The sequence below is a fragment of the Heptranchias perlo genome, chromosome 32 (assembly GCF_035084215.1).
Source record: "Heptranchias perlo isolate sHepPer1 chromosome 32, sHepPer1.hap1, whole genome shotgun sequence".
Classification (NCBI taxonomy): Eukaryota; Metazoa; Chordata; class Chondrichthyes; order Hexanchiformes; family Hexanchidae; genus Heptranchias; species Heptranchias perlo.
Genome location: NC_090356.1, coordinates 975,795 through 1,001,657, shown reverse-complemented (window position 1 = coordinate 1,001,657; position 25,863 = coordinate 975,795). Strand labels below are relative to the sequence as shown.

General features: G+C 45.0%; 1 protein-coding gene across 1 annotated transcript; it reads left to right on the top strand.

Annotated features, from left to right (window-relative positions):
- Nucleotides 1-22,150: 22,150 nt before the first annotated feature.
- On the top strand, nucleotides 22,151-25,471 carry LOC137300901 (C-type natriuretic peptide prohormone-like). Its single transcript, XM_067970160.1, has 3 exons — nucleotides 22,151-22,348; nucleotides 23,647-23,981; nucleotides 24,726-25,471. The coding sequence occupies exons 1-2, from the start codon at nucleotides 22,259-22,261 to the stop codon at nucleotides 23,965-23,967; spliced, it is 411 nt and encodes a 136-aa protein (XP_067826261.1). The 5' UTR covers nucleotides 22,151-22,258; the 3' UTR covers nucleotides 23,968-23,981; nucleotides 24,726-25,471.
- Nucleotides 25,472-25,863: the final 392 nt, after the last annotated feature.

Sequence of the window (25,863 nt, the reverse complement as noted above, 5' to 3'; positions counted from 1 at the left end):
GGCTCAACATCATTTTTATGTGGAGCTATCAATATGCAACTAATTAAAGCTGAGGTCATAAGGAATAATAAGCATGGAAAGCTCACAAATTTACTGCAATACTTTGAGGAGAAAACAATATTAATTGATGGGGCAATCCATGAATACAATCTAAGGTTTTCAGAAGGCATTTATAAAAGTTCCACACATGAGGCTTTTAAAGAATGTTAAAGCTCACTGAATGGGTGGCAAATTAAAGAACTGGATTGAAAACTGGCTTAGAAAGAGAAAACAGAAGCTGATGATCAATAAAAGGCTCTGTCTAGGAGTAGCGGCTAGTGCAATTGTCAGGAATCTGTTCTGGGTTCCCTGTTGTTCACATTATTCATTAAGGATATAGAGGAGAACGTTTCTTGTAATATCAGAAAATTTGATATTGTGCCGTTGACACTATGCTGTGGGCAAGATAATATGGACATGAGAGACCAGTTTGAAAGGCACCTAACCAATTAAGTTGATTGGCTAAAACATAGGTGAGTTTTAATGCAAATGCAACATTGGAGTAGAAATTATTAAACATAATAATTATTTAATTATATGTGAAGAAAGGTCCTTTAACAAAGATAGAAAAGCAAAAGAATTTAGGAACAATTCTTAACCAGCTTAATGAGTACAGAGTTATAAAAACAAAAAATCTTAAAGACAAAATGAAGTTAAATCCAGCATTATTCCAATTAACATCAAATACAAGGTAGGATTTTAAAAATTCCCAGGATCAGGAACCTACACACCGTGTCATTCCATTACACACCTACACACCGTGTCATTCCATTACACACCTACACACCGTGTCATTCCATGACACACCTACACACCGTGTCATTCCATGACACACCTACACACCGTGTCATTCCATGACACACCTACACACCGTGTCATTCCATGACACACCTACACACCATGTCATTCCATGACACACCTACACACCGTGTCATTCCATGACACACTGACAACACCAAGTCTTTCCATGACACACCTACTATGACACACCTACACAGTGTGTCATTACACATGTGTCATTCTGTGTCATTCCATGACACATCTACACACCATGTCATTCCATAACACACCTTCACACTGTGTCATTCCATGACCAACCTACATACCATGTCATTCCATGACACACCAACACACCGTGTCATTCCATGACACATACACACCGTGTCATTCCATGACACATACACACCTTGTCATTCCATAACACACTGACACACTGTCATTCCATGACACATACACACCTTGTCATTCCATAACACACCTTCACACTGTGTCATTCCATGACACATACACACCTTGTCATTCCATAACACACTGACACACTGTCATTCCATGACACACCTAAAATGACACACCTAAACAGTGTCATTACACGTGTCATTCCGTGTCATTCGATGGTGCACCTACACACCATGTCATTCCGTGACACACCTACACACCGTGTCATTCCTTGACAAACCGACACACCATGTCATTCCGTGACACACCTACACACCATGTCATTCCGTGACACACCTACACACCGTGTCATTCCGTGACAAATCGACACACCGTGTCATTCCGTGACACACCGACACACCATGTCATTCCGTGACACACCTACACACCGTGTCATTCCGTGACAAATCGACACACCGTGTCATTCCGTGACAAATCGACACACCGTGTCATTCCGTGACACACCTACACACCATGTCATTCCGTGACACACCTACACACCGTGTCATTCCGTGACAAATCGACACACCGTGTCATTCCGTGACAAATCGACACACCGTGTCATTCCGTGACACACCGACACACCATGTCATTCCGTGACACACCTACACACCGTGTCATTCCGTGACAAATCGACACACCGTGTCATTCCATTACACACCGACACACCATGTCATTCCGTGACACACCTACACACCGTGTCATTCCGTGACAAATCGACACACCGTGTCATTCCGTGACAAACCGACACATCGTGTCATTCCGTGACACACCTGCACACTGTGGCACCAAATTGAATTTTGTACATTTATTGAAACCAACTGCCTAAAGGCAATAGGTGATTTCAAAAAAGCTTATAGTCCATTTGAAACAGACATTAAAGATTGTAGAATAAAATTATCCATTAAGTTGATTATTAGTAAACTGCAGCTTTTTTCTAACATTCAGCCACAGATACAACAGAGCCAAAAATACATTTTTCTGAGAATGTTGTCTGAATATGATCTGGGCTTTATAATATTTGTGTTTACTCCGACCTTTTAAATAAAATAGGCACTACACTTCTCTAGTGTTTCTGAGCAAATGTACAGTAATTATATCACTAACAGGGCAATTGAGCAGTGATGCACATTTGGTGTCTGACCACTGAATATTCCACTTAGTGAGATCCCGAGGGCACAAATAAAAGCATCACTCTGCACTCTTATCAAAATTCAAGAAGCTCTCATGAAATGTATCAGGGGAATCTTCACTTCTAGTGAAATATTTCATTATTTTCATGGCTATCGGCATCTGTTTCCATTTTAATTTCTACACCACCTTTAAAAATCAGCAAAAAAATACTAGCATCTGTGAGACAAGGGAGCCTATTATATTAGGCACAATGATGGAATAATTGATGGGAATCCTTTCAATACTGAATAATTTCTACAGCCTTGTAAAAATGCAGACTGTTGTTATATAATAATGTAAAGAAAAACTATCTACTATCTTTTTTATAAAGATGGTACATCTCCCACATGGTTCCATCACTCTTTCTGTGTCACATTTCCTATGTCACGGAGCTCAGCATCACATATACTTACATGCAAAGCAGCTTGTTAGATTAAAATTCCATAATCAAATTTTTGCATTTGCAAATTTGTAATACAGTCTTTTCCTGTTAATTCAAATGTGCTTAATTCGAATCACTAGGTAATTTGGCCCTCTGTGCCATTTTAATGATTGTAAGGAGTCTTACAACACCAGGTTATAGTCCAACAGTCTTATTTGAAATCACAAGCTTTCGGAGGCTTCCTCCTTCGTCAGGTGAGTGTCAGGTGAGAATCCCACTCACCAGACGAAGGAGGAAGCCTCCGAAAGCTTGTGATTTCAAATAAAACTGTTGACTATAACCTGGTGTTGTAAGACTCCTTACATTTGTCCACCCCAGTCCATCACCGGCATCTCCACATCATTTTAATGAAATTACTGAATTGCAACTTCTAGATATTTAAATTTTTGAGGCTAAAAAACAACTTTCTATCACCAGTAGATTATATCCATTTTTTTGCAGTTGATTGACTGATATGCAAATATATTAATTGATTGAAATTCAATTCAAATTCTGGGTATCACTGGCAAAGTTGGCATTCATTGTCCATCCCTAATTGCCCTGAGAAGGTGGTGGTGAGGCAGCTGCAGTTCGTGTGGTGAAGGTGCTCCCACAGTATTGTTGGGTCGGGGGTTCCAGGAATCTGACCCAATGACGATAAAGGAATGGCGGCAATGTGTCCAAGCCGGGATGGTGTGTCTCTTGGAGGTGGTGTTGTTCCCATTCACCTGCTGCTCTTGTCCTTCTAGGTTTGGAGGTCGCTGGCTTGGGAATTGCTCTAAAACAATTGGGTCTCATGATCAATTTTACAGTCGCCAACCCACAAATATACCCACCACAGTTATTAAATTCAACTTTACAATATATCATGGTGAGATTTGACCCTCTCGGTTATAATAAATCCAACCCTGACACCTGATGGGTAGTGACGAGATTCTTTATTGAGGTGATCAATCCAAGCACAAATTAAGACAATTACGATGCTTGAGCGATAGTTATAAGAACAGAATGATGTTACCGCGTTACTGGTCTTGAATAGAGTCGTAACCCAACCCATATTTTTTCCTCCTCTGTAGCTTTCCCTCTACTATTCACCTCTTACCTGTACTGGGTATGGTAGCAGAGTGGTTATATTACTGGACTAATAATCCAGAGGCCTAAACTAATAATCTGGAATCATGAGTTCAAATCCTGCCACGGCAGCTGGGGAATTTAAATTCAATTAATTAAATAAAATCTGGAATTAAAAAACTGGTATTAGTAATGGTGGCCATGAAACTACTGGATTGTCATAAAAGCCCATCTGGTTCACAAATGCCCTTTAGGGAAGGAAACCTGCTGGCCTTGGTCTGGCCTATATGTGACTCCAGACCCACAGCAATGTGGATGATTCTTACATTGCCCTCTGAAATGGCCTAGCAAGCCATTCAGTTGTACAATCTCGCTTAAAAAAAAAGTCATAATAAGACTGAAACCAGACAGACCACCGGACACGACAAAGGCAAACCAAGCCCAGTCGACCCTGCAAAGTCCTCCTCACTAACATCTGGGAACTTGTGCCAAAATTGGGAGAGCTGTCCCACAGACTAGTCAAGCAACAGCCTGACATAGCCATACTCACAGAATCATACCTTTCAGCCAACGTCCCAGACTCTTCCATCACCATCTCTGGGGATGTCCTGTCCCATCAGCAGGACAGACTGACCAAAGGTGGTGGTACAGTGATATACAGTCAGGAGGGAGTGGCCCTGGGAGTCCCCAACATTGACTCTGGACCCCATGAAATCTCATGGCATCAGGTCAAACATGGGCAAGGAAACCTCCTGCTGATTACACCTACTGTCCTCCCTCAGCTGACGAATCAGTCCTCCTCCATGTGGGAAAGCACTGAGGGTAGCAAGGGCACAGAATGTACTCTGGGTGGGGGACTTCAATGTCCATCACCAAGAGTGGCTTGGTAACACCACCACTGGCCGAGTCCTGAAGGACATAGCTGCCAGACTGGGCCTGCGGCAGGTGGTGAGCGAACCAACACGAGGGAAAAACCTGCTTCACCTCGTCCTCACCAATCTACCTTACGTTAGATGCATCTGTCCATGACAGTAGTGGTAGGAGTGACCACCGCACAGTACCTCGTGAAGATGAAGTCTCGTCTTCGCACTGAGGACACCATCCACCGTGCTAAATGCGATAGATTCAAAACAGATCTGGCAGCTCAAAACTGGGCATCCATGAGGCGCGGTGGGCCATCAGCAGCAGCAGAATTGTATTCCAGCACAATCTGTAACCTCATGGCCTGGCATATTCCTCACTCTACCATTACCAACAAGCCAGGGGATCAACCCTGGTTCAATGAGGAGTGTAGAAGAGCATGCCACGAGCAGCACCAGGCGTATCTAAAAATGAGGTGCCAACCTGGTGAAGCTACCACTCAGGACTACATGCATGCTAAACAGCTGGAAGCAACATGCTATATACAGAGCTAAGTGATTCCACAACCAACGGATCAAAACTCTGCAGTCCTGCCACATCCAGTCGTGAATGGTGGTGGACAATTAAACAACTAACGGGAGGAGGAGGAAGCTCTGTAAACATCCCCATCCTCAATGATGGCAGAATCCAGCACATGAGTGCAAAAGACAAGGCTGAAGCGTTTGCAACCATCGTCAGCCAGAAGTGCTGAGCGGATGATCCATCTTGGCCTCCTCCCGATATCCCCACCATCACAGAAGCCAGTCTTCAGCCAATTCGATTCACTCCACGAGATATCAAGAAACGCTGAGTGCACTGGATACAGCAAAGGCTATGGGCCCCGACAACATCCCAGCTGTAGTGCTGAAGACTTGTGCTCCAGAACTAGTCGTGCCTCTAGCCAAACTGTTCCAGTACAGCTACAACACTGGCATCGACCCGACAATGTGGAAAATTGCCCAGGTATGTCCTGTCCACAAAAAGCAGGACAAATCCAATCCGGCCAATTACCGCCCCATCAGTCTACTCTCAATCATCAGCAAAGTGATGGAAGGTGTCGTTGACAGTGCTATCAAGCGGCACTTACTCACCAATAACCTGCTCACCGATGCTCAGTTTGGGTTCTGCCAGGACCACTCGGCTCCAGACCTCATTACAGCCTTGGTCCAAACATGGACAGAAGAGCTGAATTCCAGAGGTGAGGTGAGAGTGACTGCCCTTGACATCAAGGCAGCATTTGACTGAGTGTGGCACCAAGGAGCCCTAGCAAAATTGAAGTCAATGGGAATTAGGGGGAGAACTCTCCAGTGGCTGGACTCATACCTAGCACAAAGGAAGATGGTAGTGATTGTTGGAGGCCAATCATCTCAGCCCCAGGGCATTGCTGCAGGAATTCCTCAGGGCAGTGTCCTAGGCCCAACCATCTTCAGCTGCTTCATCAATAACCTTCCCTCCGTCATAAGGTCAGAAATGGGGATGTTCGCTGATGATTGCACAGTGTTCAGTTCAATTCACAACCCCTCAGATAATGAAGCTGTCCGTGCCCGCATGCAGCAAGACATGGACAACATCCAGGCTTGGGCTCATAAGTGGCAAGTAACATTTGCGCCAGACAAGTGCCAGGCAATGACCATCTCCAACAAGAGAGAGTCTAACCACCTCCGCTTGACATTCAACGGCATTACCATCGCCGAATCCCCCACCATCAACATCCTGGGGGTCACCATTAACCAGAAGCTTAACTGGACCAGCCATATAAATACTGTGGCTACAAGAGCAGGCCAGACGCTGGGTATTCTGCGGCGAGTGACTCACCTCCTGACTCCCCAAAGCCTTTCCACCATCTACAAGGCACAAGTCAGGAGTGTGATGGAATACTCTCCACTTGCCTGGATGAGTGCAGCTCCAACAACACTAAAGAAGCTCGACACCATCCAGGACAAAGCAGCCCGCTTGATTGGCACCCCATCCACCACCCTAAACATTCACTCCCTCCACCACCGGCGCACTGTGGCTGCAGTGTGTACCATCCACAGGATGCACTGCAGCAACTCGCCAAGGCTTCTTCGACAGCACCACACAAACCCGCGACCTCTACCACCTAGAAGGACAAGGGCAGCAGGCACATGGGAACAACACCACCTGCTCCGACTTCTTGTGTTCTTTAGATTTGTGGTTGGGATCAGATCAGCCATGATCTTATTGAATGGCGGAGCAGGCTCGAGGGGCCGATTGGCCTACTCCTGCTCCAATTTCTTATGTTCTTATGTTCTTATGCACGTTCCCCTCCAAGTCACACACCATCCCAACTTGGAAATATATCGCCGTTCCTTCATCGTCGCTGAGTCAAAATCCTGGAACTCCCTTCCTAACAGCACTGTGGGAGAACCTTCACCACACAGACTGCAGCGGTTCAAGAAGGCAGCTCACCACCACCTTCTCAAGAGCAATTAGGGATGGGCAATAAATGCTGGCCTTGCCAGCAACGCCCACATCCCATAAACGAATTTTTAAAAACTTATACTAGTCTTGTAATCAGTATGAGCCCGATTCTTACACCTGGAGCCTCGAAATGTGAAGGTCAGGGAAGATAAGGTTCATTGGTTATTGTCAGGTTGATGTGTTTAAACTGGAGGGAGATGAGGCCGATCAGCCTAATCAACAGGCTAATTTCTTTAAGAGACAAGACATTGGCCCTGATATTACCAGGGAGGCAGATTTTACTGGGCGCGTAGGTAACCCGCCCAGTAAAATCCGTCCGTTCCCCACGCAAACGCGGGTAAATTGAAGCCACTTACCGTGGCTGCCAGGTTTCCCGTCGTCAACCTGCGCAGCGGGTGGACTGCGCACCCGCATCACAGACTGTCAGCTGGAGGAGCCCTATTTAAAGGGGCAGTCCTCCAATGCTGCTCCTGGCGCAAACAACCAAAATTATAGAATGGAGCAGCCCTGGGGAAAGGCTGCTCCCAGATTTACAGATGCCTCACTCCAGGTCCTACTGGATGGGGTGAGGAGGAGGAGGGAGATCCTCCACCCAACGGACGGGAGGAAGCGGCCTGCCTCTGCCAACAAGAAGGCCTGGCTCAAGGTGGCAGAGGAGGTCACCGGCAGCAGCAATGTCTCCCGCACATGGATCCAGTGCAGGAAGCGCTTCAATGACCTAACTAGGTCAGTCAAAGTGAGTACACTGACTCATTCTCCTACACTCCGTCTTCCACATCATCGCCCCCACCCCACAACTTCTTCTGCACTGCCAACACAACTCTATCACATCACTCCTCACACCCACTCAAACCTCATCCTCAACTATTACCTGCACTTCCTCACCTCACCAGTACTCATCCCACCACTACCACTCAACCCAATCCTCATACAGTGTCATGGCTCTGTCTCATACTCACCCTCTGCTGCATCTCTTTCATGGTCAGCCTCACCCGAACCAATGCATTCAGCGATTGGCCACGTCACCATCCCTCACTCCCGCCTCTCTACTTTCTCCCCTTATAGGAGAAGAAAGCCCAGAATGCACAGGGGAGGGCGAGGACCAGAGGGGGGCCGCAACCTCTGGTCGTCCTCACAGACGCGGAGCAGGAGGCTCAGGAACTGAGCCGCACCCTCGAGTGCCTGTCTGTCGGAGATGCCGAGACTGCCACCCGACAAACGGCTGGTGACAGAACTTTAACATTCAGCACTCACAATAGCAATTGATGTTAACATGCCTTGCCATCTTCAGCACCTCAACATCTGTCATCATGCTTAATATTGCCTTCTGTTCTCTTACAGGGTCTTCAGCGACCGCCGTGACGGCGGAGGGCGATTCCTCAGAGGACCTGCCGGCCTCTGAGGGGGCACCGTCACATCTGAGCGAGCCATCCACCAGCGCAGATACACACACCTCGGTGGGTCCCCGTCCTCACTTAGTTGTTGTCGCACATGATAAGTCACCACACACGTGTGAGCACGAGCAGACACTGGTGGCAGGGGCAGCTGTAGAGAGTCCGTGTTGGTGGGAGCATTCTTCTCCAGGCTCTGCTCAGCTGGACACAGATGCTGAACCCTGAGGGCCATCCATGAAAAGGAGAATGATCGAGGGGCAGCAGCACATTTGCGAGGTGCTGGAACAAGTGCCACGTGCACTCTCCACAATCGGGCAGAGAATGGAGGAGTCCAACTCCTGCATGAGTGGAATGGTGGCACAGGTACAGGAGATACTGTCACAGGGACGTGAGGGCATCTCTGAGATAGTGTCATGGATAAGTGCGGGAATGTCTGTGATGGAGGGAAGGCTAGCCTCCATGGAGCTTCAAGCACGGCTCACCAATGAGTCCATTGAGGCCCTGACAACGACCCTTCAGACTCAGGGTAAGCAACATTCTGCTGCCTTAAACAGGCAGGCAGATACTCTGGCACTGGCCTTACAAGGTTTCACATATGTCCTCCAAACTGTCGTCCAGCAGAGTAGTAGGAGTGGTGTGGGCCTGGCCCAGGAGAAGGATGATGGCGGAAGGGGACATGGAAGTGGGGATGCCACTCAAAGCGCACCCATGTCTCACCCGTTGCCCCCCTCTCAACCAGTGCCCACAATGCTGTCTCCTCTCCAGGTAGCCGAGTCTGCCCCTGCACAGGTGCAGGTGGAGCAGTCTTTGGAGGGGCCCTCATGGGCACCGAAACCCAGAGGGTGTAGGCCCAAAGTATCTAATTGGTCAGGGCATGAACGAGAGCAACCTGTCACTACCTCTGCTGCAGCCACAGGGGAGGCACCACGTAGGAGTAGTGGGAAGCGTAAGGCGAAGGTTTTGTGAGCACAAAGGGGATGCACAGGGTGTTTGACGGTTTGTCATGTTTTTTATTTATATTTGATTTTTGTTATGGCACATTAAATATTGTTATTGTCACCACTACTGCTGCGTCTTGGCTATTCTTGACTGGCTTCTGTAATAAGGCCCTTTCATGAGGTTCACCACGAACTCCCACACTTGATGCCACCCATTGGGTCACTATACAGTGGGTGTGTGTGTAGTTGCACGACTATTTTATGCAGGGGGCGGGGGGGCGGTGCTGGTGCGGCTGCTGCTCTGTCCAGGTGGTGAGGACTGGACTCTTCAGACTGTCTGATGTTAGGAAAACCGTTCACATATCAGTGGCTCCCTGGCCTCACGAGCAGCCAGGTGAGCCACTGTTCTGCCCATGGGTTGCTCCTCCTCCTCTGCCTCCTCCTCCTTCTCTGCCTCCTCCTCCTCCTCAATATGGGTGGCAGATGTGGATGGGGCCTCCTCCAGAGGAACCCCTCTCTGTTGTGCCTTGTTGTGCAGGGCACAACAGACAAATATAATGCGTCCCACTCTGTCTGGTATGTATTGAAGTGCTCCCCCAGAACAATCAAGGCACCTGAAGCGCATCTTGAGCAGCCCTATAGCATGCTCAATTGTAGACCTGGTAGTGATGTGGCTGTCGTTATATCGACGCTGTTACTCGGTGGTGGGGTTCCTCAGAGGTGTCATGAGCCTTGTGTGCAGGGGGTATCCCTTGTCCCCGAGGAGCCAGCCCTTGCGGGTGTTCGGTGCGTGGAAGAGGGGCGGGATGTTGGACTCCTGGAGGATGAAGGAGTCGTGGCAGCTGCCAGGGTATCTGGTGCACACGTGAAGGAATCTCTTGTGGTGGTCACAGATGAGCTGAGTGTTGATGGGTGATAGCCCTTCCTGCTGATGAACAGTCCTGGCTCATGTGGAGGTGCTCGTATTGCTATATGGGTGCAATCGATTACAACCTGCACCCGTGCGAAGCCAGCCACAGCGTGGAATCCCACTGCCCTCTCCATCTGGCTGAGGTCATCCATGGGGAAGTTGACATAGTACGAGGCCCCGCGAAACAAGCCGTCAGTGACCTGCCTTATGCACTTGTGTGCAGATGACTGAGAGACCCTGGCGATGTCCCCGGTAGCACCCTGGAATGATCCAGAGGCGAAGAAATTGAGGGCAGTGGTGACTTTGACAGCGACAGGTAAGAAGATGCTGCTCGGTCCAGCCGGGAGCAGTTCGGCACAAAGAAGGTTGCAGATGTCCGCGACTACCTGGCAACTGACTCTGAGCCTCCGTATGCGCTGCTCCTCAGAGAGGTCCAGGAAGCCGAGCCTCGGTCTGTAAACCCCGTTGAAAGGGTAGTGCCTCCTGCGACGTCACTCTCTCTGTTGTTGCCCTCCGTGCTGTTGTGCAGGTGTGTGTGGCGTAGCACTGTGTTGTGGAGCTCCACGTGGCGGAGGTGGACGCCGTGCCTGGCGAGGCTGGTGATGTTGCTCGTCCTCGGACGATGAATGCAGCCATGGTACCCCCCATCCTGACAGTGTGAGTTTGAGGGGGTCCGCAAAGTAGGTAAATGTTTTTGCACAGCAGAGTTTAGAATATAAATTAAGAATTTTGAGTGGAAAGACAAAGGTGTTGCAGCCAAAACTTTGTCTGAAGTGACAAAGTGCCCTGCTGCAATAAATTAGGTTTTCCCCCCACCTGTCAAATAATCCTTTGCATCTCCCACTGGCTGCTGGATGAAACACGTCTGCTCCAACAGGGAGTGTTTCCCACAGCACGGGAAACACGCTGAGGATCCTTCAAAATTGCACCCCTGCCAAAATCTCCACTCAATGAGGTCTGTCAAGTACCTCAACTATCTGACTAACTATCTAAAGCAGCATCCCGCTGGCTTTAATTGCTGGCGGGAGTCCCGCATTCGGGAGCTGCGCGCGCACCCGAACGCATCACTGGGGAACCCGGAAGTCAGCGGGTTGGAGCCGGGCTCCGAACCCGCTCCGGGATTCCGCCATTTTGGAGCCCCCCGCCCCCAACGTACCCGCTCGGCCATCCGAAAATCGGCCCCATTGTCCAGAGCCACAGTGATTAAGATAAGGCTGGTCGACCATGAGCAGCTAATCTCAACAAAGTATCCTTACTAAATTTTTTTAAAGACATTACCTAGGATTATAGCAGCATTTTAGTTTTAACTGTTTCATTGCCAGGTAGCGTAATTAAAATTACACGTACACCGTATCTTCACGGGCTCTTGCTCGAATCTTTCTTGACCTGTCTATTCTTACAGGTTGCTAGTCTAGCACCATAACCACTACACTACCATACCCTTCTGCAACACAAGAGCTGAATGCTAGAGACAAGGTGATAGTAGTTGCCCTCAACATCAGGACAGCATTTAACCAAGTAAGCACCAGGGTGTCCTCACAAAACTGAGGTCTCTTGGAGTCAAAAAGAAAATCATCCATTGGCTGGAGTTGTATCTGACACACAAGGAAGATGGTCATAGTTGTCAGAAGCCAATCATTGCAGGTGTTCCTCAGGGAAGCATCCTCGGCCCAAACCATTTTCAGCTGCTTCATCAATGACCGTCCCTACTTCATAAGGCCAGGAGTGGGTCTGTTTACAAATGAGTCCACATTATTCACCTCCATTCACAACTCCTCCGATAATGAAGCAGCTATTTCTAATGTTGAAAATAAGGTTTACAACATAATAATGACATAAAAATACATATTTCACATTAACATGATTAAATTTACCTGTAAAATTGCCTTTTGTGTCTTTGAGTAGATTCATTAATGTTTTAGTCAGAGAATTCAGGCTCTCGCTAAAGTCTAATTCTCACATTAATATCATTCCCAGTGATATTCTTCGGTCAGTTGAAGTAAGTTACTAACTCTACCTGCCTCCAATTTCCAGGAGGCCACAGTCTGGGCATGTCTTCTGTGAAGAATTTCCCATTATGTATCAATATAACTCTCTCAGTGCAACTAGGAGCATAATAGAATTTGTGAATTTAATTGTTTTTCCAAATGATTTGAAAACCAGCTGATGAATTAATTTTTTAAAGAGCTTTTTGAAGCAATATTTCACAATTAAACTATTATCAAGTGCTTATTTGTTATTTTAGAGAGAAAGGCTAGCTCGGAAGGAGAGAGACAGAGAGAGAGAGAGATGGGGTGATTAAATTATGTTGTTGTATTGAGGATTGAAAAACAATGATTTCCAGAAAAAATTATTTTTCTCAGTGCAAAAGTCAAAGTAACATGGCAGATTATTCCATCTGTCTAGGTTGGTAGATATGTTGGCTGGGAAGAAGGATGTTATCTTACCTCCCGTCCGAGTAGGAGCCAAGCAGTGGCTAGTTGCTTGAGAAGGGAAAGAAAATTTGAAGGTAAGTCACCCTGGGCTGCTCACCCTTACTGCTAGAGATCAGTAATTGAGCAGCACCAGTTCATTTCTAGCAGCAGGTTGCCTACCCGTCATCTAGGTGCACGGCACAGCAGGATTTAAAAAGGTTATCATAAATGGGAAATACAAATGAGTACCAGTAGAAGCAATAGATTATTTAAATAGTAACTTTTAAAAAGGAATTGGATATATACTTGAAAAGGAAACATTTGCAGGGCTATAAGGAAATAGCAGGGGAGTGGGACTAATTGGATAGCTTTTACAAACAGCCAGCACAAGTACGATGGGCCTAATGGCCTCCTTCTGTGCTGTATGATTCTGTGATTCTAGCAGTTTTCTAGAGACCTCACTTCTTGACATGTTAGTTTGAAGTAGAGAAAATAAAAAAATTCATGAGCTTCTGAATTATCGCTGAATAATCTGTCCATGATGTAATCTTCCATATGTAGTTTATGAACAATGGAAGTAATAGTCTTGTAAACCTCACAAGTAAAGATAAATTAAATTAAATTAAAAGTGTTCCAAATTTATTGTCCTTGAAACATTAGCTATAAACTTCGAGCAGACAGAACATTGCACTCCTGATACTTTAGTCAGTAACAACAATTGGAAGTAAATGACTACTTTCATATATACTGATGACAGTGATCATAGGTACTAAACTCTTGTGGTCTATTGCAATTTTGAGTTAGCTCTGGTCACTTACTGCTATCCTAAGGGAAGACAAAGTGTTATCTGCAATTGTTTTCTGACAAATGCCGTTTTGTACTCAATGTCTTAGTGCAAAATCGCAGTGTTATATATCAGTGTATGCCTTTACCTTGGGAACTGAGGAAAAACAGCTGACTGAAGGAGATGACTTATCTTCAATTATTTGCTACAATATGAAAGAAAATGTATTATCCTTAGGCTTTCATTACACTGCCACTGTTAGGCCGATGGAATTCAGTTTTGGGTGTGTTTGAACAGTGTTAGTTTGAATTGGTTTCATTTATATAATGTGAAATACATTCAACAATTTGCATTTATACTGTTTTTTCTTATTATTCATTATTATTTGATTGCATTTACCAAATCTCAATTCTAAAGGGAGTGCAGGAACAGAGAGATCTGGGGGTATATGTGCACAAATCTTTGAAGGTGGCAGGACAGGTTGAGAAAGCAGTTACAAAAGCAAACGGGATCTTGGGCTTTATAAATAGAGGCATACAGTACAAAAGCAAGGAAGTTATGTTGATCCTTTATAAAACACTGGTTCGGCCACAACTGGGGTATTGTGTCCAATTCTGGGCACCGCACTTTAGGAAGGATGTGAAGGCTTTGGAGAGGGTGCAGAAAAGATTTACTAGAATGGTTCCAGGGATGAAGGACTTTAGTCACGTGGATAGACTGGAGAAGCTGGGGTTGTTCTCCTTAGTGCAGAGACACACTCACTCACCTGACGAAGGAGAAAGCCTCCGAAAGCTTGTGATTTTCAAATAAAACAGTTGGACTATAACCTGGTGTTGTAAGATTCCTTACATTAGTGCAGAGAAGGTTGAGAAGAGATTTGATAGAAGTGTTTAAAATCATGACGGGTTTAGATAAAGTAAATAAAGAGAAACTGTTCCCATTGGCGGAAGGGTGGAGAACCAGAGAACTCAGATTTAAGGTGATTGACAAAAGAACCAAAGGCGATGTGAGGAAAAACTTTTTAACGCAGCGAGTCGACATGATCTGGAATGTACTGCCTGAAAGGGCGGTGGAAGCAGATTCAATCATGGCTTTCAAAAAGGAATTGGATAAATATTTGAAGAGAAAAATTTTGCAGGGCTACGGGGAAAGAGTGGGGGAATGGGACTAACTGGATTGCTCTTACAAAGAGCTGGCACAGGCTCGATGGGCTGAATGGCCTCCTTCTGTGCTGTAGCCATTCTATGATTCTATAAGATCTTTAAATCCGGAACTGCTTTCACCCAAGATTGGAATCAGCACAGTGTGAGGCAGAGCAGCATTGTTCTCAACTGAGTACAAAAAGCTAGTCAGAGGCAGATTGTTCAGATACATGGTTAATATATTACTCTAAATTCTTTCCAGCTACTACTGCAAAGAGATTCATTGGAGAAGTGGAGATATCTAAGGAATTTGGGATCCACATTATCACAGAATTATAGAATCATAGAAAGTTACGGCACAGAAGGAGGCCATTCAGCCCATCGAGTCCGTGCCGGCTGAAAAAGAGCTATCCAGCTTAATCCCACTTTCCAGCACTTGGTCCGTAGCCTTGTAGTCACGGCACTTCAAGTGCACATCCAAGTACTTTTTAAATGAGTTGAGGGTTTCTGCCTCTACCACCCTTTCAGGCAGTGAGTTCCAGACCCCCATCACCCTCTGGGTAAAAAAAAATCTCCTCAGTTCCCATCTAATCCTTCTACCAATTACTTTAAATCTGTGCCCCCTGGTCACTGACCCCTCTGCTAAAGGAACGAGGTTCTCCCAATCCAGCCTATTTAGACCCGTCATAATTTTATGAACCTCAATTAAATCTCCCCTCAGCCTCCTTTGTTCCAAAGAAAACAACCCCAGCCTGTCCAATCTTTTCTCATAGCTAAAATTCTCCAGCCCTGGCAACATCCTTGTAAATCTCCACCTTATCTACCTATCCTGCTACCCTCAGGGATCTGTGGACATGCACTCCAAGGTTCCTTTGTTCCTCCACACCTCTCAGTATCCTCTCATTTATTGTGTATTCCCTTGCCTTGTTTGCCCTCCCCAAATGCATTACCTCACTTCTCTGAATTGAATTCCATTTGCCACTTTTCTGCCCACCTGACCAGTCATAGAAACATAGAAAATAGGAGCAGGGATAGGCCATTCGGCCCTTCGAGCCTGCTCCACCATTCAATGTGATCATGGCTGATCCTCTATCTCAATATCATATTCCCACTCTCTCCCCTTACCCCTTGATTCCTTTTGTGTCAAGAAATCTATCCAGCTCCTTCTTAAATATATTCAGTGACTTGGCCTCCACAGCCTTCTGTGGTAGAGAATTTCACAGGTTCACCATCCTCTGAGTGAAGAAATTTTTCCTCATCTCAGTCCTAAATGTCCTACCCCATATCCTGAGACTGTGACCCCTCGTTCTGGACCCCCCAGCCAGGGGAAACATCCTCCCTGCATCAAGTCTGTCGAGCCCTGTCAGAATTTTTTAAGTTTCAATGAGATCCCCTCTCATTCTTCTAAATTCGAGTGAACACAGGCCGAGTCGACCCAATCTCTCATACGACAGTCCTGCCATCCCAGGAATCAGTCTGGTGAACCTTCGCTGCACTCCCTCTATGGCAAGTATATCCTTTCTTAGGTAAGGAGACCAAAACTGCAAACAATACTCCAGGTGCGGTCTCACCAAGGCCCTGCATAACAGCAGTAAGACATCCCTGCTCCTGTACTCAAATCCTCTTGCAATGAAGGCCAACATACTATTTGCCTTCCTAACTGCTTGCTGCACCTGCATGTTTGCTTTCAGTGACTGGTGCACAAGGACACCCAGGTCCCTTTGTACATCAACATTCCCCAATCTATCATCATTTAAATAATAGTCTGCCTTTCTGTTTTTCCTTCTGAAGTGGATAACTTCACATTTATCCACATTATACTGCATCTGCCATGTATTTACCCACTCACTCAACTTGTTTATATCGCCTTGAAGCCTCTTTGCATCCTCCTCACATCTCACGATCCCACCTAGTTTTGTGCCATCAACAAACTTGGAAATATTACATTTGGTTCCCTCATCCAAATCATTGATATATATTGTGAATAGCTGGGGCCCAAGCACTGATCCCTGCGGTACCCCACTAGTCACTGCCTGCAACCCCGAAAAAGACCCATTTATTCCTACTCTCTGTTTCCTGTCTGTTAGCCAATTTTCAATCCATGCCAGTATATTACCACCAATCCCATGTTCTTTAATTTTGCACACTAACCTCTTGTGTGGGACTTTATCAAAGGCCTTCTGAAAATCCAAATAAACCACATCCACTGGTTCTCCCATATCTATTCTACCAGTTACATCCTCAAAAAACTTCAGTAGGTTTGTCAAACACGATTTCCCTTTCATAAATCCACGTTGACTTTGTCTAATCCCATTGATATTTTCTAAGTGTTCTGTTATTACATCCTTTATAATAGACTCTAGCATTTTCCCTACTACTGATGTTAGGCTAACCGGTCTGTAGTTCCCTGTTTTCTCCCTCCCTCCTTTTTTAAATAGTAGGGTTACATTTGCAACCATGCAGGTGCAGCAAGCAGTTAGGAAGGCAAATGGTATGTTGGCCTTCACTGAAGGTGTCGTCGACAGTGCTATCAAGTGGCACTTACTCACCAATAACCTGCCCACCGATGCTCAGTTTGGGTTCCGCCAGGACCACTCGGCTCCAGACCTCATTACAGCCTTGGTCTAAACATGGACAAAAGAGCTGAATGCCAGAGGTGAGGTGAGAGTGACTGCCCTTGACATCAAGGCAGCATTTGACCGAGTGTGGCACCAAGGAGTCCCAGTAAAATTGAAGTCAATGGGAATCAGGGGGAAAACTCTCCAGTGGCTGGAGTCATACCTAGCACAAAGGAAGATGGTAGTGGTTGTTGGAGGCCAATCATCTCAGCCCCAGGACAATGCTGCAGGAGTTCCTCAGGGCAGTGTCCTAGGCCCAACCATCTTCAGCTGCTTCATCAATGACCTTCCCTCCATCATAAGGTCAGAAATGGGGATGTTCACTGATGATTGCACAGTGTTCAATTCCATTCGCAACCCCTCAGATAATGAAGCAGTCCGAGCCCGCGTGCAGCAAGACCTGGACAACATCCAGGCTTGGGCTGATAAGTGGTAAGTAACATTCGCGCCAGACAAGTGCCAGGCAATGACCATCTCTAACAAGAGAGAGTCTAACCATCTCCCCTTGACATTCAACGGCATTACCATCGCCGAATCCCCCACCATCAACATCCTGGGGGTCACCATTGACCAGAAACTTAACTGGACCAGCCATATAAATACTGTGGCTACAAGAGCAGGTCAGCGGCTGGGTATTCTGTGGCAAGTGACTCACCTCCTGACTCCCCAAAGCCTTTCCACCATCCACAAGGCACAAGTCAGGAGTGTGATGGAATACTCTCCACTTGCCTGGATGAGTGCAGCTCCAACAACACTCAAGAAGCTCAACAACATCCAGGACAAAGCAGCCCCCTTGATTGGCACCCCATCCATTACCCTAAACATTCACTCCCTTCACCACCAGCGCACTGTGGCTGCAATGTGTATCATCCACAGGATGCACTGCAGCAACTCGCCAAGGCTTCTTCGACAGCACCTCCCAAACCCACGACCTCTACCACCTAGAAGGACAAGGGCAGCAGGCACATGAGAACAACACCACCTGCACGTTCCCCTCCAGGTCACACACCATCCCGTCTTGGAGATATATCGGCCGTTCCTTCATCGTTGCTGGGTCAAAATCCTGGAACTCCCTTCCTAACAGCACTGTTGGAAAACCTTCACCATATGGACTGCAGCGGTTCAAGAAGGCGGCTCACCACCACCTTCTCAAGGGCAATTAGGGATGGGCAATAAATGCTGGTCTTGCCAGCGAAGCCCACATCCCATGAACGAATAAAAAAAAAACCTCCAATCTGCAGGAACTGTTCCATAATCTATAGAATTTTGGAAGGTGTCAACCAATGCATCCACTATTTCCATGTCTACCTCTTTTAGTACTCTGGTATGCAGATTATCAGGCCCTGGGGATTTATCAGCTTTCAGTCCCATTAATTTCTCCAGCACTATTTTTTTACTAATACTAATTTCCTTTAATTCCTCCTTCTCACTAGTCCCTTGGTCCCCTAGCATTTCTAGGAAGTTATTTGTGTCCTAATCCGTGAAGACAGAACCAAAGTATTTGTTTAATTGCTCTGCCATTTCCTTGTCTTCTTGCAGTCTACAGCTTTCCCCCTCACTATCAACCACACGGCCAATTTTTGTATCATCTGCAAACTTCTCGATCAAGCCCCCCACATTCAAGTCCAAATCATTAATTTATACCACAAAAAGCAAGGGACCTAGTACTGAGCCTTGTGGGACCCCACTGGAAACAGCCTTCCAGTCGCAAAAATACCTGTCAACCATTACCCTTTGCTTCCTGCCACTGAGCAAATTTTGGATCCAACTAGCCTATCAAAATCCTTGCTAAAATCCATGTACACTACATTAAACATGTTACCCTCATCGGCCCTCCTTGTTACCTGCTCAAAAAATTCAATCAAGTTAGTCAGACACGATTTCCCTTAACAAATCCATGCTGACTGTCCTTGATTAACCCGTGCCTTTCTAAATGACGATTTATCCTGTCCCTCAGAATCGATTCCAATAATTTGCCCACCACCGAGGTTAGACTGACTGGCCTATAATTACTCGGTCTACCTTTTCTCCCTTTTTAAACAATAGTACAATGTTGGCTGACCATCATTTTCCAATCCTCCGGCACCACGCCTGTATCCAGTGAGGATTGAAAAATGATGGTCAGAGCCTCCGCTATTTCCTCCCTTGCTTCTCTTAGCAGCCTGAGATACATTTCATTCGGCCCTGGTGATTTAACTACTTTGAAAGATGCTAAACCCCTTACTACTTCCTCTCTCACTATGTTTATCCCATCCAATATTTGACACTCCTCCTCCTTAACTACAATCTCTGCATCATCCCCCACTTTTGTGAAGACAGACGCAAAGTATTCATTAAGAACCATCCCCACATCTTCCGCCTCCACAAATATTAATATTAGATTATTAATATTGGAACTAGGAATTTCTGTTAAAATGCAAATTCTAATTGGAGAATGTTTTGCTGCACCCTAACTTCGAAAGGACATTGATGTAATGGAATGGTTTCAAGATGGATAATCCTGGAACTGAAATCTTTATGAGAAGTGGGTGATAGAGTTGAATGTTTTGTCACTGATAAACAAGTTTAGAAAGGACATGATCTGTACCTTTAACTTAAACTGTGATCATAGAACAAAGAGGGTAAGAATACAAAAATATTAATATTAGGAACATGGGAGCAGGAGTAGGCCATTCAGCCCCTTAAGCATGTTCTGCCATTCAATTAGATCATGGCTGATCTGAACCCCAACTCCATTTACGCACCTTTACTCCATATCCTTTGATACCTCTCCGAACAAAAATCTATCGACCTCAGTCTTGAAAGTTTCAACTGACCCAGCATCCACAGCCTTTAGGGGGAGAGAGTTCCAGATTTCCACTACCCTTTTTGTGAAAAAATGCTTCCTGATTTCATTCCTAAATGGCCTAGTTCTAATTTTCAGATTATGCTCCCTTGTCTGGCAGTGCATCCTGTAGATAGTACACACTGTAGCCATGGTATGCCGGTGGTGGAGGGAGTGGATGTTTAAGTTAGTGGACAGTGCACCAATCAAGCGAACTACTTTGTCCTGGATGGTGTCGAGCTTCTTGAGTGTTGCTGCAGCTACACCTATCCAGGCGAGTGGAGAGTATTCCATCGCAATCCTAACTTGTGCCTTGTAGATGGTGGGGAGGCTTTAGGTGAGCCAGGAGGTGAGCCACTTTCCACAGAATACCCAGCCTCTGACCTGCTCTAGTAGCCACAGCATTTATATAGCTGGTCCAGTTAAGTTTCTGGTCAATGGTGATGCCCAAGATGTTGATGGTGGGGGATTCCGCAATGGTAATGACATTTAATGTCAAGTGGAGGTGGTTTGGCTCTCTCTCTCAATGGGGATGGTCACTGCCTGACACTTGTGTGATATGAATGTTACCTGCCACTTATCAGCCCAAGTCTGAATATAAAGCGTGCTTTACTAAAATTAGTGCATGTGGCTAAAATGGTGTCGTTCCATCCACACCTGTCGCTAGTCAGCAATTTCTACTGGCCAACGCTGCCCGAAACTACCTTCACACCACCTCCCAAATTGTCACAAAACGAATACCTCCTCCCAAATACCAGATCATCTCATTTGAGGTCACCCAAACCACCCCCTATCCACTTCCTGACAAAACAGTCCATCCTCCGACTTCCCGTTAGTCATGCGAAGGGATATTCACTAATATATTATGAAACCAGTACAAGTGATAATCAATAGAATCCACCATTAGATCTCGACTATATATAAGCATTTCTTTTTTTGTACTTGTTTGCCATTTGCTGCGGGCTGGACCGAGCTGAAATCGTTCAGAACTGAAGAATGAGCCGAGCACAATCTAACTTTCAGTAGCGGTGCACGGTCCGCGCTATCCAGCAATGCACGGACACCTCTCTTATGTATTTAAGAACGAGTTAATAAAAGAGAAACGAAGTTCTGTTCCAGATATCTGAATTCTTTGGGATTTATTCCAAATGAGTACTATTTAAACAATGAGTTATGTCACATTTCTCAAATTATACCCCGATATTTACTGAGAGCAAAGGTTAGAATCAAACACTTCCTGACAAATATCACCCACCAGAATCTCTGAAGCAAGTTGGAAGGCTTTAACCAAATCAATTATTACTGATTTCCAGATTCAGTTTTATCTTTCACCTTTCTTTCTCTTTGTCTGACTCTCTCCCTCACAATCAGGTTCAGTTTCAAAGTTACAGGCCAAGGATCTGAACCCCAAACTTTTCAGGACACCAGTTCATCAGTGAGTGCACTCAACTCATTATCACTAATAACTACTTGTCATCCTAACAACCCCACATTCCATGGACATTCTTGTATCAATCTCTTTGACCAGGGACGCTGCAGAAAGAAATCCATGGAATTGTTTTGTTGTAATGGGACCTGCTGCTCAACATTTTTTTGTTCAAATTTTATTCTACGTTTTCTCCCTGATCCACATGAAATGACCAGTTTGAAATCGCTCCATTTCCCTACATTCTCCGAGTCTGATGTTACTATAATAGTGAATAAAGTAGGACCATTCCTGATTGTTAATCTTTTTCAAAGACAACTTATAAGGAAATGTCTCCCGGTCCCTTATCTCAATGGAGTGACGAAAGAAGCCTGAATTAATTCTGAGATAATAATCCTGGGCGATATGACGTCAGCCCGAGAAGGATAAAAGTCTCTGAATCCGAATCTGAGGCAGAGGAGCCGGTCGCAAAGACCAAGGGAAGGAGAAAAGAAGAAAAGAGAAAAAGCGAGAGATCGACGAGAAAGCAGAGACTCAGACAGAGAAGATGAGCGCGAACACAGCTTATTACTGTGGACTCTTGCTATTCCTGCTTATCCAGGTCCAAGCCAGACCAAGACCACAGCACAGCCTCCAGGTAAGAGGAAACTCTCCTGCTTTACTATAGATGGCAATCATTACTTTCCTTAGTGTTCAACCTTGAGCTAAGGTAAGATGGATAGTCTAACAATTGTTCATTGGCAAGCCACTAACCACAGACCTGCTCAGTTCTATGAAGTATGTTTAATATCCGCTAGGGATTTACAGGAGGTACCTTGATTGTTGCCTCATTGGTTAGCATCTTAGTAATCGGTCAGTTCAGAGATTGAAGGAGTTTACATTGTACCCGGTCTGACTGTGACCAGCCCTACAGCTGTAATGTTACCCTGACCAAGCCACGGAGCAGTGTAATGCCCGGCCTACTGAGAGAAGACCAGTATTGGTCAGTATTCAGCACAAATCTGTCTTACCCCAAACTGGCCAAGGACACGCTCATCCTGTCTGTAGTGTTGTTCGAGAGAACAGATTTAAAACTGCTCATTATAGGACTGTGGATCTCTCGATGTCACTAACCATAATAACCAAAACCCTGATTTAGTGTTTCCAGTAAAAATTACCATTGCTCAGACTTCTGTCCAGAGTTTATGTCCAGTTCTCAACAAATATTGACGAATACCAAAAACTGCAAAGTGTCCGTCAACAGATGAACTATCTCAGCTTCAGAGTGAACCCGTGACTAACTTCTCCAGTTGTAGAATGGTCTTTTCTGCGGCAAGATTCGCACCTTCAGTCTCTGAACATGAACTAGGCTCCCGCGCTGGTACATTTGTTGAATGTACCAAGGCCGCCTGTCCTTTGCCTAGAGATTCATCTCCGAGTCTGTTTAAGGCGAAAGTTCTCTGAGCTGAGACGGTCATCTCTGAGCACCGTGCGATGAAACCCCATGTGCTTATATATTAACTGTAGGACATACCGAAAGACCCACCACACAATCAGCATATTGGACTCAGTTTGACCATCAGCTGAGAACAATACCAGTTTAATCGAGATTTTCAGCCGAATTTGAAAAGCTGGATTATATAGAGATAATTTCCTATCGAAGAATATGAGTACCTTAACTTGGTAACATTTATTTAAATTGAATCGATCAAAAGGTCAACTCCTCATAGGTCATTAAAGATACACATTAAGCAATGGCGCGATATTGAGTCTACTGCAGGACAAGAAATGCTTCAAAAAAAACCACAATTCCCCTTTCTGATATTGTTGCAACGTTTCATTGTAGTTCTGCATTCCAACTTACAACTTCATGTTTTCCTGCATTATACTTTCGCTGCTTAAAGAAATATCTCGAAGGTTATTAAGTTTGACTCTACCCGCCCCCTTCATTTTCAGACTTTGTCCAATCTATTGGAGGAGGAGGTTGAACGCTATCTGTCCTCTGATGAGTTGGACAATGGAGCAGACGAAACATCTCCAGTTGGCATTTCTCTCGACCTGCAAAATGACCAGCCTGAGTTGGAACGTAGCTGGGATCGGGACTTCCAGGGCCCCGAAGGCAGACGCACGGTTCCTAATGGTTCCTTGATACGACTCCTCAAAGACATTGCCAACGGTCCACTGAGGTTTAAGACTAGAAGCAAGAAGGGGTCAACAGGAGGCTGCTTTGGAGTGAAACTGGACAGAATTGGTGCAATGAGCGACCTGGGATGCTGACCATTTAGCTTAAGGTAAGAGATTTGTAATTGGACAGTAACACGATTACTATCTAACACTGTGATATTCTGGAAAATCACTTCTTCACCAACCACTTTTACTTTAGTTGAAGGTGAAAACATCGGCTATAAAATGCTATTAGGATGCACTAAAGGTTTAGCAGAAAGATTTGGTTACGTTTGTCACATGCAAAATAAAACTAGTTGGACAGATTATCAGTTCTGCTGTTGGACAGCGTGGAACCATGGCAGGAAGAAAGACTCTTGTTTGTTTTCCAGTGACTGAGTTTGTATCTAGAGTTTAATTGATCTACAAACCAGGGAAGTCAGAAAGCCTCGGTGACTGTCCCGCTATATTCACTTGTAATTCAACAGAAATCTTTCTTAAATTGCAGAGTATGACGTTTGTCCAATGAATTCCGCTATTGTTAAAAAAACTCGCTCTTAATTCACAAAAAAATTACTAAACCAACGGACCTTTAACATCATTAAGTTAATTTAAAAGATTATCTTTTAAAGACCACTAATTGTGTAATTTGATTATGAAATATCAAAAGGTAGTGCAATGTAAACATATTGTTTACGAAATGAATTTAAGAAGGACGTTTGGAGGAAGTTATTGTGTCGTGAACAAAGTGAATCAAACCCTCTCCCTATCACTAAAATCGCGTTTCAACCTTGCGTGTTCAAACGATCACCTATTTATCTCTGAAAGTCTGCCTTGCACAAATCAAACTGACTTTCTCTTTTTCTTCCCAGTGATTCACTGAAAGTGCGGGACAGTGAGATCAGCCCGTCTATCACCCTCTCCACGTTTCAAGATTTCTTTCAACTAAAGCTCGTTCAACTCGTGTTCCACAAACTCCAACTGTTAAACTCTAGTGACTCGCTGTAGAATGTTTACAAGTTTAATTTAATAGTCACCATGCTTAATAGGATTATATAAATGTTATTGAGTTTAATGATATTTTGGAGGAAAAACTATTTATATTAATTTAAGAGAAATGTATTTATTTGTAAACTTAATTGTCTGTTCTACGTTCATGTGATTGCTGTAATACGAATTCTGGTGCAACTGATGTGGAATTTAAAATGGGTTCTTTGTTATAAAATTAACACGGATACGCTATTGGGGATAAATTATTTATTTTATTCATACTCTTCTACCGCTGATGAATTTTGTTTCAGAACGTCATCAGAGATGTAAAATAAGCAAACAGCTTTTGCTTAGCCTTAATAATGCTTTAATTAGCAGGCTGTTTAAGTAAATGAAAAGCACCGTTGTCTGGTGACGGTGATGGGTTAAGGAGCAAAGGCTGACCTTCATGTTATCTATTTCTGGAATGCAATCACTAAGCAGAACAAGCCGCAGAATTAGACAACCCGTCATTCGCACCAAAGTTCATTTTAAAAGTGATAATGTCATTCCAGAGTAACTGATGCGTTGTTTTTGTTGCTTTACATTCCTTGTTATTAGAGTCAAATAAAACCAAAATGCAGCATCAGATTGAATGGTCCTTTAATATAACATTGCTCCAGCGATGTTCGGTAATTGCAGGGAAGGGGAGCTGAATGTTTCAGTACAATGGACAGGGTTTACAAAAGAACTCGAACAACCCCTTTCAGTACCATTGAGGCAGAAAGCTCTTTTACAAATTTACTTGTTTACAAGTTCCATTAACATTGGAAAAACGCAGCAAATTCCCAAAGTATCCTCTACCCCCCGCGTCCTTCTCTGCCATTTCCAGAAGCACGTTTTACCCGTCACCAACTGCTCAATCCAGGTCTTCACATGAGGGGCTTTGGAAAAGAACTGGATTGTGCGCCCTGTCTGGGGCTATGTTCGCACTAAAGGACAGGACCAGTTATGGACTCGGTGAGAAAACGGGTGTTCAGA

Excerpts from the sequence above, each read along its gene's own strand:
- LOC137300901 (XM_067970160.1), top strand. The coding sequence starts at position 22,259 with ATGAGCGCGAACACAGCTTATTACTGTGGACTCTTGCTATTCCTGCTT. Across the intron at positions 22,349-23,646 it reads GACCACAGCACAGCCTCCAG|ACTTTGTCCAATCTATTGGA; the intron begins GTAAGAGGAAAC and ends CTTCATTTTCAG.